Here is an 18,883-nt window from a genome sequence, read left to right as displayed (position 1 = left end):
TAACATACTTCATCACGTCACTGACTGCAGAAGGTAAATCCTGCTCCAAGCGAAAAAGTACATTTTTAGTTTGGAGACTAGACAAATACATCTAAATATGAAACTTAGGCAAAAACATGCATTTTCTGTAACTGATTGTCTAGGCCAAAGTTATTGATAGCAACCTCAGCCTATGTTTTTTTAAAAGCCGTTGTGGGGGAAAAAGTATTTCTTTCCATAAAGCAGCAGCTGGTTCAAACCCCCGTTAATATAATCTTAATTTATTAGAAATTCTAGCCGAAAGAGAAGACAGCTTTTACAATTCCCTTAGTTCAATATCAGTTTCTACATTGTAGATACTTAAGACACTGCTGCTTAGTATAGTAACATTTTCATCATCCCCAAGGATTACTCAAGAACATTTACAAGGAAAACCATTTGTGTGAATGGTACGGGTTACCGATAATTTGGTTTTGTCTTTCCTAATGGTATTTTTTTAATACATATATATAAAAATAAATCACAAAGCTTTTTTTTAATTCAAAAGTGAGCCTCATCTTCCTTGAATGTGCAGTTCTGGAGGCATTACCTGCATCCCCTCCCCCCAGTTCAGTGATGGGCACTTAGTCAAAAGGGTCTAATCTTTGTACTCATTAGCACTTAACCATTTTGGGCTGTTTTGCATTTTTTTCCATGCCACAAAAATCTGTTTGAAAACGATGCAACACCCACATAACACAAAGAAAATTTTTCCAAATATAATTGAATTGTCTAGTGAATTACAGATGTTTCATGTAGAGCAATCTCACGATTAATGGTTGTCAGGCACTCAGAAAAGATACTCTTTTAAGAGAAAAAGCCTATCTTGCAGCTCTGTTATTATCTACAGACCACTCTGGCTCCACCTCCACCACACCTGCACCCACTGCTGGGCTGCTCCAGAGAGCTTGTCCCCAGGACAGCGTCCAAACCCAGAGGGATGCCACATGCATGGTCCTTCCTGCTGGGCAGCGGGAAGCCACCGCTGCTGGGAAGAGCCCGTGCTGCGAGCTGATGTTTCTGGATGCAGCAGGGGTGTGACATTCCCAGGCACGGCACGATCAAAGAGTGGGATTGATTTCAGGTTCCCAAACGTAGCCTTTCACATCCTGTGCCGGGAGCTTCAGGGATGGTACACCCATTTCCAGTTCCTCATCCTGGTCTGCCAGTGGGTGGGTGTCAAGCTCTGGCAGCAGACCATACCACGCTCACACCTCTGCAGCACTCTAAACCAAAACACAGCTGTCAGGGCAATGAGGGCCTAGTCTGTGAAGCCTACAGAACACCTCATGGACCTGTGGATCGTCCATACCAGAGGGGATGCCCCCTCCAAGGCCCACACGTAACCCTTGCCTTCACGGGCAGGTTTCAGCAATCACCCCGGACTCCTCCTGACGGCAGGAATTAGACTCTGCGCAGCACAAGGCACCAACGGCAGCGGCCTCTGCTCGACCCTGACCCCAGGAAAGGGCAGAAAACCAGCCCAGCCCCAAGCTTCACGGAGCAGTTACCCCCTTTGAACACTGAAAAAAGAGAGGAAGCAGCAAGGCAGAGATCACTGCTTGTGACGGCTCCCCAACGCTTCTCGTTACAACATTCAGTTTGTGTTGTTCTGTAACGCCACCACCGAATTGTGAACATTTGCAGTTCTACAAGGGAATCCTCCTTCCAAATGCCAGCAAAGCTCATTCATCCTTTTTGGAAATACGATTAAAGAAAACACATTTTTGTGCCCCTACTAAGAATTGTGGAAAGCTCTCCTCAACAAGCTTTACTGTCCCGTGCCTCTGAAATATAGCAAGAAGTGGACAAACGTTCCTCCTGGTCTTAGAAAAATATCAAGACATACCAAAATAATTTACAATGGTTCACCAAATAGAGCAAGTCTTAGAAACTGAGCAGCTACAAGGCGAGGTTCTGCTGAGCCCAAGCCCTGCATAATAGCAGTGGGCAACAGCAATCAGATCACAGCATCCTTAAACGCAACCAAAGCGTGATGTTTTGCATGATGCAAAGAACAATTTATTTTTGTGGAAAATAATTACTTAAAATTATTTAAGTTACTCCAACAGCAACTACACAAAGGTCACAGAACACTTCACAGAAAGTCTGAGCTAAGCACACCATCAGATTGGTGAAAACTTCCGTTTTTTCCCTCCTTTGGGTGCACCAAAACTTGCTCCGAGTGTAAGAGACCCTCCATTCCCCACATCAGGTGCCACACTGCCAGAGGAACGCTTCAGCTGGTAGAGTCCCCAACCAGCTACAGTTCTGCTGTGTCCTAATAACATCGGCTTTTCAAATCTGATTTGTGCCACCGACTATTAATTTAAAACCTATTGGTTAGGCAAAATATAGGCTTTATCTAGTTTTCTTTTATTATCCAAATTACTACCCAGCCCTTGCACAGAATGCACAAGAAAATTTTTCTTACGCTGCAGGACCAACACTCCAATATGTGTATTTTTTGCAAGAATAAGGATTTTCCATTAGCACAAGGCTTTTCAGCTACACTGAAAGTATTTCCAGTATTTCCTTTAAAAGCACAAAATTGATAATTCTATCAAAACACTTCTGCATTTGTTTTTTGCATGCAATTTGCTCTGGCAGCACAAAAGAGGTAGTGATCACCCTATGCCACGTGCAACCTCCGATTCATCACTACAGATACCCAAAATAAACCTTTCCTTTAATTTTAGTACATTAACACAGCACGGCCTTTAATGCATAGTATTTAAGATACGCTATCAGATGCTGAACGCTGTCCTAGATGACTTTAGAGCCAACCTTCTGCAATTACAAAAAACATAGAAAGGTAGTAACATAGACAACAAATCTGGCTCTTCTCACACAAATGCAGCGATTCCTTTATTTTAAAGTCTTCAGACCCACCACAGCAATTTTATAAGGAAAAATTTAAATGGAAATTTTTGTGGTTTATTATTTTCTGGTTCAGAATTAACTGCAGTAAATATTTCAACCGAAAGAGAAAACTCCCTCTAAAGTCATTATCTACAACATAGGTACCAAGACAGGCGACAGGAAGCCCACAGGGTGATCTAACCCGCGTCACAGCATTTGCAGAAATCCCAGGGGTGCTGGGCCCAGTAATAAATTTGAAATATTTCCCAGATGAAGAATGAACTTATAACCTTCTCAGTATTTAACTGCCACTATGGCTCTTCCAGGCTGCGGGTTTTAGACTGAACAGAAGCCAGCTGACTACATTTTAAATACATTTACTACTTGTTTCCCCAGCTTTTCTTTCATCACTTTCCACTCTTTATCTAACGGAAATACTACAGATTCTTTCATCGCTGGTGAGAGCAAAACAAATTTTTCCAGGGCTCTCAATTCATTACACATGTTGTAAATAAGTGTGGTACCCAGCACCGTTCCTCCCACTGACAGCAACGGGAAGGAACGCTGTCAACACAGCTCAGAGAAATTCAGCTTTGTAACAAAGATTTTCAGACACCAAATTCTTGCCTCCCTTTGTGGGAAGTGACCAACCCTGGCACAGGTGCCTTCAAGGTGCTTGGCCTGGGAGCATGACGACACACGCTTTTTGTGCCCAAGATTAACTCAAGGAAAAGCGAGTAGGTACAAAGCTGTATGCAGATTTTATCCATTTGATATTTGTCCCTAAAGGCTATCTCCAACATGGATGGGATTCAGAAATGCTACGCTTTACGGGCTGAGACTCTCTCAGCCACAGATCTTCCCGAGGACATTTCATGTTCTCTTCCATATTCAAACCACTTCTCAGATGAGAGAGTCAAAAATTTGCCGTGTGACACATGCGTCCATGAAATCTCCTGTTTGCACACACGTAACTAGAAACTTTTATTTTCTGTAACTCTCTGATGCAGAGCAGTCTTGTGAGTTTGCTGCAAGGTGTCTCCTCACTGCAGTAATGTGCATATTCCCCTTTTCAAGGAAAAAGCCTGAAAATTGTGCTTCCAACAGATCCATCGCTGAGGTCATCAGACAGTTGCTCCCTCACCCGTTTCGGTCAACATGATCTAAGGTAGCTCAAACCGCCTCAAAAAGTCTGGTTTAAGTTAACTAAAGTGCCTTAGAGCTCACAAAAAGCAGGTGAGTCAGCAGATGACAGAGGGGCTGTGGGGAGGAGAGGTGCGGAGACAGTGCCCACCTCTCCAGTGGGCACGGCCACGCGAAGAGCAGGCAGAGCTCTGTCTCCCACTCAGCAGGGTACAGAGAACTAATTCCAGGCGGCTGACAGGAGCCATACCAACACCTATCGTCTTCCAGGATGTAATTTACAATTTTGTATTTTGAATTCCCTACACATTTCTCAAGAGATCCCCTCGTACCATACCAAAGAATAACAACATTTAACAACGGGTGAAATTCAAAGATGTTTCACAGGTAAAGGTACAAAGAATGTTACTGATGACAAAAACAGGTATTCATTTATAATTCTTTCTTTCGTCCTCCTCAAAAATGTAGACTACATAAAAAAAATGTACTCTTCCTTCCCTCCAAACCCACCTAAAACGTAAATGGTTTCTCAATTAAAAACACTTTCAACACCACCATTTACTTTCACCAGTAGTGAAATACTATTCTACCCTGTATTCTTAGGACCTGTACTGCATACCTTTTGCATATTCTTAGAATAGTCTTCGCCAAAATATTCCATTAATTTTCCATCATCCTCTGAATAAAATGAAATTCCCATAACTCTAGCTCCCAGATAAACTTTGTAGACAAAGATACTGAGGAAACAAGTTTGTGTAATATGCTTCTGGACCCTTAAGTGCTTTTCTAGTCAAGTCCTTTCCAGTTAAAGCCATTTTTTCCAGATTCGGTCCTTCTGCAACATATGTAGGGAAATTAAATCAATTTTTTTTTAAAAAAATTAAACATTAGGGCAATAGAAGGCTCCTCTAACCCTTTTTTTCCCCCCAGTGACTCAAGGTAGCTCATTCAGCAGACTGTCTCTAGGTGTGTGAAACAGTTGATATCTTGAAGTGTCTCTAACAGGATCCGAGTAAACTGCGTTAGTTTAATCCGAATTCAAAACAGCGCCAAATTTAACAGAGAAATATGAGACACTTCACAGAACCCTACCCTTTAATGCAGAAGGTCAGCAATTCCATCCTTACGGCCAGGAAGGAAGGGGGATAATAGGGATAAGGATACAAGTAATCAGTCCAACACAGCAGCTGCGCAGCAGCTTGTGCCACTGGTTCCACCACAAAGAGAACACATGTGAGCTTCCAGGGGTTTATATCCTTGTTAAAGGATATACAAAAGCTGGTCTTGGAATGAAGTAACATTTAATGAGCATTCTTATTATTCTGTGCACAATTTAAGCTTACAACTGTATAAGGCGGGATGTTTCTAACTAACTGTACGTTTCAGTCAATCCGCACCTGGCACTGCGGGGAAATCTCAGATAAGAGGAATGCCGTTTCACATTAACCGTCCCAACACTGTCAAACAAAGCCACCTTACTCACGCTGAAATAGAGATCTACAAATGTCTCACTGAATTGCCATTCTGAAATGTTGATAGAAGGAAAAAAAAAATTGGACATCCTTCATACCACCTCTAGTATGCTACTGAAATCTCCAAACAAAACCCTCCAGGTGCTTCAAGAAAAATAGATGAGACAAGGAAATGAATTACCCCAAAAATGTATTTCTTGTATGAACTTCTGCCAGACTAGTTTCTAAGAACGACAGAAGCAGCTTAAATTAAGCTAAATCACACAGTTATTAGGTGTGAAGAGACAACAATTTTTCTAGTCTAGAAGAAAATGATACAGTGATTGGATAACAGTTACTCAAACTATTCAACACTTCACCAAGTTACAGTAATGCAGAAATAGAATTACTCTCTACAGTGACCTCTCAAAGGAAAGGAGAATTAAGATTAGAACTAAGTAGTAAAATTAGAAATGCAACTTTCCAAAATGCGTTCTGTATAATCTTTAATAAATTTTAATACTCAAGCATTAAAAGAAATCCCTTTTTTTTGTGCCAGGCACATATGGAAAATTCAGCGTAAAAGAACTGGCAGAATATATTCTAAATCTTTCCAATCAAACAAACAAATCATTTATATTAGTTTAGACAAGGAGCAAAGAGTGATCTCAAGATCACTTGCACCCCCCAAGTGACCTGGCTGTAATACCCTACATTAAGGCTACAATCTCAGCCTTATCTATGACTTGCTTTGCCTAACTGCACCCTATCGTTAATATTACTAATTTCTGCCATTGCCCATAAAACTCAAAAGCCTCATGCCAATTCTATAACATATATAGGTTGGAATTGAATTAAAAACACACAGAGTTGTATAAAACCATCATAAGGTGGTATGAAGCACCAAGCATGGACGTATCTAACGAGACAGAGCACCTATCTTTATTCTTCTGGCCCAAGACACAAGGTAAGAAAAACGTGAGGTTTCTTCTGCAGGACCAGCATTTGTGGTTTTCAAAACACTTCAAGTCAAAACAGAGCTACATGGCATTTGCACAGGCCTTACAGAGAATGGATTTTTCAGATCTTCTCCCCCAACTTTTAAGGAAGGGCAGAGGGAGTGAAAATGCCTATCAGTAACCTGCAGAAAGCAAAGTTACTGTGCAGAAAGCAAAGCCAGCAGGGGACACAATGCCAAGGTGCAGCTTCAGGTACAGGCAGCAGGTAACAGTGTACAGCGAGCACTGATAATGTGCTCCCAGGAGAATACTTCCCCCCCCAATATGGTTGGAAACAAATTCTGCACCTTGTTAATGTTCCATTTTACACAGACATGCTTAAATACGGCTGTGACAAGGCAGAAATGCTGTGGATGCCAATATAAACCTTCCACACTCCACTTCCCTAACGAGGAAGGCTTTAGCTGTTCAATTCTGAAAAGCTCAATGACCAACTTTCTTTGAAAACCTGTTGTCCTTTCTTTATATATATATTTAATTTATTATTTATTTTTTTTTAAACCCAACTGACCTTCTCCCACTCTTCTACACCAGAAGCATACCTGGAACTTCATAAATAAGTTAAGACATGTAAATTTTATCACCTTAAGTATATATGCCTTGAGTACTAAAATTTGTAAGACCTTTACACATTGTGTCGATAAAGAAGCGAGAACTCTGCTAACGTGCCTTTACATAACACTTCATGGTATAAGAACAGTTATCCCACTATGTAACACAGTACCTTTTTTTGTCATGGAAGTTTCATCTCTAAACAAGCCTTCCCTGATAGTTGTTCCAGTGATTACATTTATCCCTTCAGACATATTTTTAAGACAAACCTTCTAGTACCACAACCCATCGTAAAACAAGTCAGTTAAGCTCTTACAAGGATACTGCATATATGAACCATTCTCACATGCCAGTAAATTCTAGCAGAAGAATTTTAAACCAATATAAAGATCCTATTAATAAAAAAAAAAAAGATAGATTTCTTCATGAAAAGTAAGAAAGCTCAAGACAACAAACTTCTGCCTTTTTTTCCCCTGCTCCACAACAAATCTACTTTATTTGCAAGGTTACCTAAGATGTTTTTGAATCAACATTTCATTGCTGTTTCTAGTACAAATAGCTTTCAAGAGTAAGGAAGACAGTTATACACACAATAAATCAGTGTATTACTAAATAAGAATCTCAGCTTTTATCTTCTGTCAAGCTCCTTGAAAATAACAGTATATTTTAAGGATTACAAAAAATACTTTATATATGTCCTTTTCAAGGAAAACTGAAGTAGTAGTGCTATAGGTCAATTTTCAGATGTGATTAGCCACACTGTGACCTTTGTCATCCTTTATAAGAGTATATGGCAGTGACCACAATTAATATTATAAGAGCATATACAGCAGTGTTTAACCATGCTCAAGATGCATGATATAAACAAATTCCTCATTTGAATATTGATAAAATTATAAGCAGTTTGAGTAATAACTCAGAGTAACACATTGTAAGAGAACTGTGAGGGGCGTTTGAAGGTCTGGGGGGTTTTTGTTTGTTTCAGTTTGGGGGTTTTTGGGGTGGGGTTGTTTTTTTTAAACAGAGCAAAAAACCAATGGGGTCTTTAACTGATCACACAATAACACTCTTATGAAAAGTCATCTGGAGATCTGTTTTCTCTGAAAATTAAATATTCGACCTACCTTGAACCGTAAGTTCTGCCTGAGCTTCAATCGTCTCGTTTCCGTTATCGGCTATGCAGGTATACGTCCCGACGTCCTCTTCTGTTACATCACTGATCTCCAGGCTGCCTCCCGCAAGCAGAAGTAGTCTTTCATAGCTGCGCAAAACAGGACATACGGGTGATTTGATGGAAAAATTGCCTTAAATGAAGTGTTACCAGAGAAGCACACACGAACACTCTACCTGAAATAGCTACAAAACCCAAAGAATTGTTTACGTGTAATACTCCTGGGTGCCATTTACAAGGAGCCATGTTAGCAAGGAAATTTGAACTTGATGGTTAAATTCCATATTTGGGCTTCACATTTAAGTTCAACTAGATCAAGTCTGCAAGAGCAGCTCATCGTTTTGCACTTTCAGCTTCAGTTCTTAATTAAATGTGATCCAAGATATTTAGACAACAGGAACTAAAAGCTAAGAGAAGTGAAATAACACAACCACATCATAAAAAAAACCCAAAACCCACAAACATCTTGCAGACACAGTGGAAATGACTTATACTTGAAAAGTTAACTGAATTACAACACATCAGACTTATGCCTGTACAACATAAGTAACAGCAATGTATATTCTATAATGTAGAGTTCACATATTAAACGATAACCATTTCAGTAAGATTTCAGACTAAGATATAGGTTAAACAAAATTCAAAAGATAAATTCAACAAGTTGGCAAAGTTTCTGTTTAGAATTTTCTCCCCTGACTTAGAAAGGGCGGAGAGACGGTTTACAATTCAGGCCTTATAAACTACCTGCTTTTTAGGCTAAACGTAGTAGCTAAACGTAGCATTTTCTGTTCCATGTTGCACCCGCAGCACTCTTCTCCCATTGCAGCCATCATTCTCCTTTACATGATACAAATTTGTACAAGGGTTTTCCAAGATTCATCACCATTCCAAGCATCCACAATGAAGAGCCAGTAACACTACCAAAAACTCCAAGCTGAGACAACAAACCATGACTGGATGCTGATCCAGAACCATTCCTAATTGCAGCTGAAAAAAAAGAGCAAGTCTACCTTATGGCTTCCTTTCCGGCATTATTGAGCAATGGCTTCGCAGACAAAAATGGACTGAATTCTTTCAAAAATATCATCTGAATAGCACATTGTAACAATTAACTTTTTTGGTCTCTATAGAGTGGCCAGTGTACAAAAATCAACCTAATTGCTTTCTCCATTTGAGATTTTCCTGGAATTATATCAGTAGAACCATCTTACCTTCTTGGAAAGGTAAATTCATAGGACACAAAGACTTTTGACTCCCCTAACTAATTACCACATTAATATCAATTTATGATAGTACTATAATTGTTAATCAAATTTCTGATTCCATACATTTAAAATCTGGACAAACAAAATCATTATTGGAATTACGTGAAAGAAACCAGTCTTAAAAGGATCCAGGGAGATGTCCTACCCAGGTATAGCATAAAGAAAGGGATCCTGCTTCCATGACCTACTAACAGCAGGACTACAAAAAGTTTGGGTTCTAAGAAGTGTGAGAAATTTGAGTGAAGACAGAAGTAATTTTGAAAAAACATATTAGGAGCTTTAAAGAGAGGAACGCCTGAAGAAATAGTAGAGAAGTACATGACCAGCACTGCAAACAGGTTCTAGCCAAGAGGAAAACAGCAAGAAGTTTGTCATTAAACCTTTTTTTGGAACCACTCAACAGTGATTCAAGGACAGAAAGTAAGGAGATGGTAAGATGTATCTTGGATTACTTTGATAGAATTTTATTGTCATTGCAGCCAAAAAAGGCAGAAGCCTCCTACTGTGGATCAGATGAAAGACTAATCTGTAGGAAATAAAACAGGAGCTTTAGTGCTAACTAAAAATAGGGAAGGATGATCCATCTCACATCTCCAGCAAGAAAACTCCGTACAAAGGACATGAGAACAGAAGCTGCCAAAACCGTATTGCTTTTTTACCCCCCTCTTCTCCCACTTTTTTGTATTTTATTTACCTGTATTCTATCCAGGTAAATTCATTAGATTTAAATCACACAAATTTGTTGAAATTAGCACAAAGGAACTGAACCTAGACGCGTTGGACCACACCACCTCCACGGCAAACCTGACCGTCTGAGAAATCTCTGAGAACATCCAAAAAAATGTAAGAAAACAATGCTCTTCCCAATCCTTGATCCTCTTTGTCTGCATCTGGACATCAACAGTCCACAAACACAGAAAAGCTTTCCAAACATCGTCAAGCTGAACAGTAACAACATCACCGGAGCTTATTTGTGGGAACGGCACATTAGACATGTTAAGACTGCACTAAAACCATGCCTAAAGAAAAATAAACAACTAAGACAAGTCTGGACCTCGACACATCCACATATTGCAGTTTTGTATCTCCTTTTATTATGCAAAATAGCTTCTTTGATTATTTGTTCTAGCAGTTGTGGCACATTAAATTAATCTGAGTAGCATATAATCTGCTGAAGGCTGAGACGAATGCAGGAAGAACCGGAGCCAGCGGGTCAACGTGCCAGGTCTATGGCTGGCCATCAGGAGACAAACCAGGAAGGAAGGCTGGGCAGAAAAGACTGACGGGATGCGAGAAGCTGAGACTAGCATAACTGCAAAGGAATGACAAAAGGCTATACAGACTCTTAGTGTAATTTTGATGACACATAGTGCCTTTTTCTGAATATCTACCAGTTTCCACAGTTATTCATCTAAAAGGAACACGTGCCTTAACGATGCTTGTTTTTCCCAGAGCCACCCTCTGGAAAAGTGAAGTAACATGCATGGTGAGACAGGAGACTCATCGTTAATAACCAGCAATTAAGATGTTACTAAAACTATAAAAAATTACTAGATGTTGTCACGTTAGGCAACACAAGTTTGTGGGATAGGATCTCACACGCTACTTGCAACGTGACAGCATTTACGGAATCCTCCTTTTTGTCAAGAAACAAGGTTATGTAGTTTTCAGCCATCTAAATTACATGCAACGTTTTTTATTCTCTTTGATTATTTTCCTCAAGAAAACCTAGAGTTGAGTTCAGAGTTTACCAACATGTGATCCAAGACAAGCTCCCTGCTGTGGAAAACAGGGAAGAAAACAATGTGTCAGCCTCCTTGGTGATCCCTTCTGCAGCAGTAGCTGCCGAAGAATTCTCGGCTTAAAGCAGAACTGCTTTTGTAATAAAGTAAAATGTCTTAATTTTGTAAGGACAATGAAGCATTTCCACAAGACTGAAGCAATCAGATTTCAGACACTGGAGACAAAGAATCAGCTTAATATAAAAGCGGTAACATAATTTAAAGTGTCATTAAAACCAGCAAAGATTGATCATTCAAATGTCAGGGAAGAGCAAAATCAAATTCAAGCTTTTTATATGCATCCTGTACAGCCCTCAGTTACACACTCCTAACGTACAATTACTTGAGCTACTTTGGATACCTAACTCGCATGGTTTTTTTAAGTTCATTATCACAAAACATAGTGAGCCTTTATTAATTTACTGGATTCAAACAGCCAGTTATACCCTCAGGTTTTGGTGCTCTTTTTTCCCCTTCTTTTAAATTACTATTCCCAAAACATCTTATAATCTATTTGCAGTCTTGGTAAAGTACAGCAGATAAAATTAGACAGCAAATTAGATTATTTTGTGGAATCTACTACCAGAAAAATCTCCGTAATTACTCGGCTATGTTTAACCTTTACCGAGTTGGGCAAGCACAATTCAGTTAATACAAATCACTCGGAGCGCCTGGCAAACAATGAGATGTAATAATTAAAAACACCACACATTTATGTGAAATATGAAGGAAAAAACCTACATTAAAAATATGTATGTGATCATATAATTAAAGGCTTTATTTGAATGCATACAGCAACAGCATAAAATTAGTGCCGCAGATGCAACCTCAGCTTTGCGATCTCCTCACTTTAGAAAATGATTAACCATACGACTGTGTCTCAGATTACTCCAGGAATTTGTCAATGACATAAAATCTTGCTAAATGGAACAGCCCAATAACACCAAAGAGTTAGCTGTTCTTCAATAGCCTTATTAAAATATAATGTTACTGTTCAGGGTCTTTTCAGTTGTTTATTTTCAGATTAACCACCTCGTTTACTGTGGTATGTGCATTTGTGATTTCTTCCATATAAGCGTCCGAATATAACTCAAGACACACAATATATGCTGTCTGAGCACATATCGATCCAACACACAGGGAAGGCTTCAAAGAAGAACTTCATCTTCCAAACATTTGAAACTCTCTGCGTATTTCCCAAGCTCCAAAAAAAAACCTCACCTCACTGAAATTTCACTTTTCAACTTCAGAATCATCAAAAGCACAAAAATACTCCTGCATTTGCTAACGAACAGACCCTCACGTGGTAGGATCCTTAGCCAGACATTAAAAAAAAAAAAAAAAATGAAAGGCTCAAAGTTAGCAAAATCTGAAAACTATCCAAGCTGTATATAGCATTTCCATTATAGCCTTTTATATCAGGTGATAATGACAATGCGGTAAATTTTACTTTAGAAAGTTTTCTGTAGAGGACATAAGATTTATTCAAATAGCTTTACACTTCAGTGGCTTTCCTCACTTCCTTCCATTTCTCTATATATTTTCTACATTCCTGGCAGAGACACCACTCACTGGGAATTCCTGGAGGAAATCCAAGTGAAAAAGCAGAACACAGACGCGCGTTGCTGAACCGCCGGTACACCGGGGTGGCTGTGAGTCGTGGTGCCAGTCCTAAAGACCTACGAGCAGCACACCCCACACCGCAAGGTACACGCACATGAACACATCCCAGTCTAGAGGCTTACTTTGTATTTTGAATTGGAGCTACAAGCACCAGCACCGTAAATCTCAACGCAGAACAGAATTTAGTCTTTTCCTTTCTATTCAAACAACGACGTTCTGAGCAAATTACCACATATCATGAAGATTATTAGCTTGACTAGTAAGCCAATTCAATGAAATCTTTCATCACAAGTCAAATGTTTATCCCAGTGACAGGTTATTGGGTCCAATTTTCAACTTTGTGATTGCTTCCTCTCTGAAATTGTGCCTCGGGGAAGAAAGGTCCCGAGGGAGGTGAGGGAAGCCAGCCAGCAATGCTGGAGAAGGGCACACCGACGGTGCAAGCACCGAGCCTTTCTCCAAATAGACTCCTTACTCTTCAGCTCCCGAGGACTGAGACTTCCCCAAGTCCTGGTGGAATCTGGGCATTTCAGAGTCTTTGATGGACTTCTTTATGAAGAACCAAAACGTCGGCAGACTAACTGTCGCTTATATTTCTTTGAAATCTTTAAGTCAACAAGTTCTGAGAGTATTCCTTGAAGCTGCAGCAGTTTTAGTACAATGGAAACCTCTAACGTTGCATTAACTTCACCAATTTATCGCTCAACACTCAAAGCTTCCTTCTCTTTCACTCAAATTAGTTGGAAAATATTTTATCGCAGCAAGCTAATTTCACAATATACTGCATTACAGGCTGCTTGTCTGAACAAGTGCCAACGCTGCCATCATTAAATTTACTCATATTTATCCATTAACATAAATCTTATATTTGTCTTTGACAAATACTCCATCTGAATTAAACATCTTCCCTTTTTTTTCAAGTCTTACAACAAATATTTAATTCCAAAACCCCGCTACTCCCAATCCTAAAAAAAAAAAAAAAAAAAGATACAGGCTCCTACACATATTCTCCTTAGCAATACAGCTTGAAAGAAAAACATTGAATCTTGTATTAGATTAATTGTCACAGTTAAAAAGACAAAAGCAAAAATACGGTTGTGCGCCTAAACCATTTAACAAGGGCTAAGACTTTGGGCCATACCTGACCATGCTATCCCAGTTCTGTTTCCTAACCCCATACCTACACACCCAGAGACATCTATCAATATATATATGTCTATACATGTGCATATACATACTTATACGTATGTTAATGTCTGTAGTATGTGTGTATAGACAAAAACCATGATTTAAGAGCATTTCTGAGGCAGAAGTTACATTAAAACCCGTCCAGATGAAAAGGATCAGTTTTTTGTTGGGACAACGAAAAGCCATGCTGATAAGAAAAGTCTTACTTTTATATCACAAGGGGATTTTAATAAAAATTAAAAGTGATCCACTTTGTAATTGAAGTAACAGAACATGCGTAACAAGCCAAGATACCTATTTTGCAGCTAACTGTAGGCTTTACATTAACAAGGAATCTTAATTTTTAATTCTAGAGATTTTACATTATTCTTTTCAAAAGAATAATACGACAGGTATTGAGGTAAATGGAGTTTAAGAACTTTTTGTTATGTGCTGTTTGAATCTCTTCTCAGTCAAGCCACAGTCAGGAGTAGCAGACTTAAGAGTTTCGGCACAGTTTGATTACTTTAATGAACAATGAAGGAAGCTTACTCCTACAGAATGGAAAAAAAAAGACCAAACCAAGTCTGCTCCTTTACCTACCTTAAAAGTAAATTCTATAATAAGCACGTATTTCATTGTAAGAAAAAAAAAAAAGCTAAGTGTTGTAATAAGAAAAACAACACTAAAGTTTTAAAAAAATCAATTTCATCAGCAAGGTAACTTGACTCACTCGTCTTTAGCCAGACCAGAAGAGTTCTGTAAGTAACAGTAAGTCAAAAGAAATACAAATTTTCATTGTTCAAACCCTTTATTTATTCCTCTTTGGTTCTATCTTTGAGCAGAAGAAAACACTTATTTCAAATGGAAGAGGAACATTTCTTTGGCTCTTCAGCGTTACCCTCCCTGGTGAATACACACACCGAGGATGCCACCACCAGCAGATTCCAGGAGCAGAGAGGTGCCTGCGGCCAGGCTGTCCCCGGGCTTGGCAGAGGCCGCGCAGAGCTCACAGGGAAACATTTAGTAAAACTGTGGACCCATTCTTCTAACAAAGGGACACAGTGCTGAGAACTAAGGGTAAATATTCTGAAATATGAGGTCCTACATGGTTCAAATTGTGCACATATAAAGATCGAATATATTTACTAATGTTATTGCTCAGCTCTCTGACAATTCTCACTGAAATTTGAAAAGAAAAAAAACATTTGGGAAGCCCTCAGAAGTTATTGTGACAACCTGCATTGAAAAGCTCATAGGGGAATTGACAGCACTGTATTCACAGCAGGATTTGAAAATTTGGGCTCTATATCAAAAAATGAGAAGAAAATAAAAAGGAGAGATCTTTAGTAAGTGAGCTTTAACCTCTTTGTGCACTGAATGTGACATAAGCTAGAGAACCGGGGGCAAAAGTTTATAAAGGTACGACATGACAGGATTTTACAGACGAGAAAAACAAATTAAGATCTTGCAGGCACATTTATGCTGACATTTCATCACATTTGATTGTGCAATTCTAATGAGTCTGTACCATCCTTTGTACGTGAATGATTTCTTGTATTTACAAAAAATGAATCTAAATCATATGCCATCAGGCTGACATCACCACAATTTCTGAGTGGTGTTAGAACCGTTAGTCACTACCCGCAGGAGCTTGCATTTTCCAGATAAAGACAGTTCACGTTACAAGCCCCTGGATTTTTTAATTTAAGGGCTGACACAAAAAAGAAATATATTGCTATCGCTGGTACTGCAGAAAGACTTGCATATTCCTTCAGCTGCTTTCTGTATCAGCCGTGCCACCGTGTAACTTTACTCATTGTTTCACGATTAACTTGTTTCTACATTAATCTCACCATCGACTTTGTGGGACATTGAGAACATTCCAGTATCCATTTGCAATTTCCTTCTTCTAGTAAGTGTGTTTATTAGATGGACAAAAAGATAGCCTTTCTTGACAAGATTTTCTTATGCATATTTTCTACCATGTTATTTTGAATGAATACACCAGCAATGACAATGTATAACAGTTTTCACTCACTGCATTCCTGAAAGCCCATAGGTTTTTATTGACCACATCTAACATTTTAATATTCCGTTTTAATGAGAAATTATTAAGTTCTGCTCTAAACGCTTATTCTTACGGAACATTTAGAGGCATACTGGCCACTTTCACAGCAGAGAGAGTGATGCAATTGCAGGGCTTCGCACACCTAATGTGCCAACATGAAGAAGTCTTAGCTTTTCTGCAGTGTCCTCATTCCCTTAACTGCTTCTTTTACTCCAGTGGCAATCTAAAAGTAATATATTCTTAATAACCTTTCTGCTTCAAATCAGATTTCTTGGTTTCAGGTGTCTGTAAAAAAAAAAATACCACGAGATTGTTCCACGAGTCTCATGAACTATCTTTTTGTCATTACACTCGGTCTAGGAGCCCTCCAGCAGCCGAAAACCAGCTTCTGTTCTCCTGGTTTCAAATTAAGTAGAAAGCAAATTGTGCTCTCATCTAAAATTGTAACTGTCTGGATTCTTACCACTATATAAAAATAACACGTTAGCCATTACTCACCCTTCTGTGATAAGCTCTTCTGCATTTCTTGTCCACCTGATGGATGGAGTTGGAAATCCTATGGCAACACAGGGGAAAACGGCGCTTTGCCCCGTCACCCTGGTAAGCGAAGAGGGCGGCCTCACCAACACCAACTTCTGCGCCACCTCGGGATCTGCAAACATTTTGTAAACGACAAAGCTGTTACCAGCCGCAGAATCGGAAGATCATATTAAGAACGAATGAAACATCCAATTTCTTTCCTGCATCTTCACAGGACTGAGGCATCACCTTAGCTCCATAACCGACTTTCTGTAAGAGACTCTCCCAGCCTCCCACACGAGCAGCTCTTCACTGGTTCCTCCAGACACACACAAGTGGCAAATCAGACACTGCTGGGATTCCAACTCCTCAGACTCCCTGGGAAATAGTTTCAGCTAAAAGCTATGGCCCTGAAACTGGAACTTCCACGAGCTTGCCAAGATTTAGTAAAGAAAGGTATAGGTTTGACTTCGGACAGCCAACCTCTGCAATCACCTGACTCCATCAGGTACCCGCCTGGGAAAGTGCTTTTACACAGTAAGGAATGAAATTGCTGCAGCTGAGAGTCAACCCTAAGCAAAATAAAATAACTAGATCATTTGCATGTTGAAATAACACAAGATTTCTACTAAAATAAAAATCCACCACCGTTTCCCATCCTTATGGAAATGGTAAATCCTCTGAATTAGTTTTTGTTTTGCTTTGAATTGGGCTGGAGAGGGGTCTGGTTCTTTTTTTTCCTCCCTCCCTTAAGAACAAGCACAAGCAAAGTGCCTTTTACTACAGGAAAAGGCCATTTTGACTGCGAGAATTGAAAACATGCCCACCAATAACGGCTGTCCAGCAACCTACTCTGAACTAAACTAACACAAATAAGTACTCAGAACAAAAGGCTATTTTTCTACTTTACTAAAAATATCCATGACTCCTCAAAATGTAACGTTAGGAAAAAGGTTCCAAAATCAATTTTAACTAGAACTGTAACCAATTCATCAAGGGGCCCCAGTAAAACCTGGGCAAAACATGCTGTTTGTACCCTTTGCCTCTACAGTAACTTCAGCACGTACCTCGCACCATAATGAGAATAAACGAGTTCCCACACACCAGCCACAGCTTTTCTACCCTGTTAGTTATCGTAGCTCTTTCTGCCAACTGCACAATCCCCGAGTATTTATGCTGCATTAATTGCTGTATTCTAAATAATCAGATCATAGAATCGTTTAGGTTGGAAAAGAACCTTAAGATCACCAAGTCCAACCATTAACCCAGTACTGTCAAGTCACCACTAACCCGTGTCCCTCAGCACCACGTCTGCCCAGCTTTTAAATACCTCCAGGGATTGCGATTCCACCATATCGTCCCTGGGCAGCCTGTTCCAATGCTTGATAACCCTATCAGTGAAGAAATTTTTCCTAATATCCACCCTAAACCATCCCTGGTGCAACTTGAGGCCGTTTCCTCTGGTCACAAATGTGCACTTACAAGTTTGATAAGAAGCAAGCTCCAGAATTAGACAAGCTATTTTTGGCCCCCTAAATGAGGGCAGGCTATTCTGTACCTACACTACTTTTGCCCGCTGAAGCCCACTCCGTGCCTGTCACACACAGTGTCCGGCCCCTGTCTCACCTGGGGTGCAGGTCTCCCCTCACAGCAGCTTCTGAAAATTGATAGGTTTGGTATTCTTCAGCTCAAAGCACTAAAAATAATAACTGAGCGTTTACAGCACTACGCTAAGGGCATGCACGTGCTCCAAGATCTAATGCGATGACATTGCCAAGGTATTTGAGAGAACCAGGCCCGATGGAAATCACGTTTCAGAATTGTCCCGGGCAGAGGGAGCCAAACTGAGAGCGATCCTGGATCACACCATCTGTCTGTATCGTAGCGACTCTGCCCACGTTCCCTGTCAGAGGGAACTAGTCTGCCTGCTCCAGAAATAAGACCGCGTGTGAACAGGCGGGTAACGCAGTGAGACTGACCCACAGGGGCATGCGGAGCAAGCCAAGTTGCAGAAAATGTATGTAACAGATTGCCAGCAAGCAATCATGACACCAGGGAGAGGAGTCGGTGTGATTCACTGGAGACACAACTCATTAATGCTCCAAGCTCCCAAAAAGGAGTTTAGTTCTCAGGTCAGTGGAAACTGGATTCAAAAATTGTTTTTTTTTTTTTTTTCCCATTGCATTCCTATATTTGAAAGCATGTGTTTTTAAGCAGCAGAGCTTGGAAAGGTATCCTCCT

At 39.8% G+C, this 18,883-nt stretch overlaps 1 protein-coding gene across 10 annotated transcripts in view; it reads right to left on the bottom strand.

Annotated features, from left to right (window-relative positions):
* The window catches only part of NEO1 (neogenin 1), a 214,340-nt gene that overhangs the window by 106,493 nt on the left and 88,964 nt on the right, over positions 1–18,883 (bottom strand). For all 10 annotated transcript variants that reach the window (XM_054214166.1, XM_054214173.1, XM_054214172.1 and 7 more), the window contains exons 4-5: positions 16,622–16,775; positions 8,170–8,306 (exon numbers count right to left, since the gene is read on the bottom strand). In XM_054214166.1, the coding sequence (XP_054070141.1) occupies positions 8,170–8,306; positions 16,622–16,775 (291 nt within the window). The remainder of the gene's footprint in view (positions 1–8,169; positions 8,307–16,621; positions 16,776–18,883) is intronic.

This window comes from Rissa tridactyla, chromosome 9 (assembly GCF_028500815.1).
Source record: "Rissa tridactyla isolate bRisTri1 chromosome 9, bRisTri1.patW.cur.20221130, whole genome shotgun sequence".
NCBI lineage: Eukaryota > Metazoa > Chordata > Aves > Charadriiformes > Laridae > Rissa > Rissa tridactyla.
Note: the sequence above shows the minus strand (reverse complement) of the source record. Positions and strands in the feature narration are given on the sequence as shown.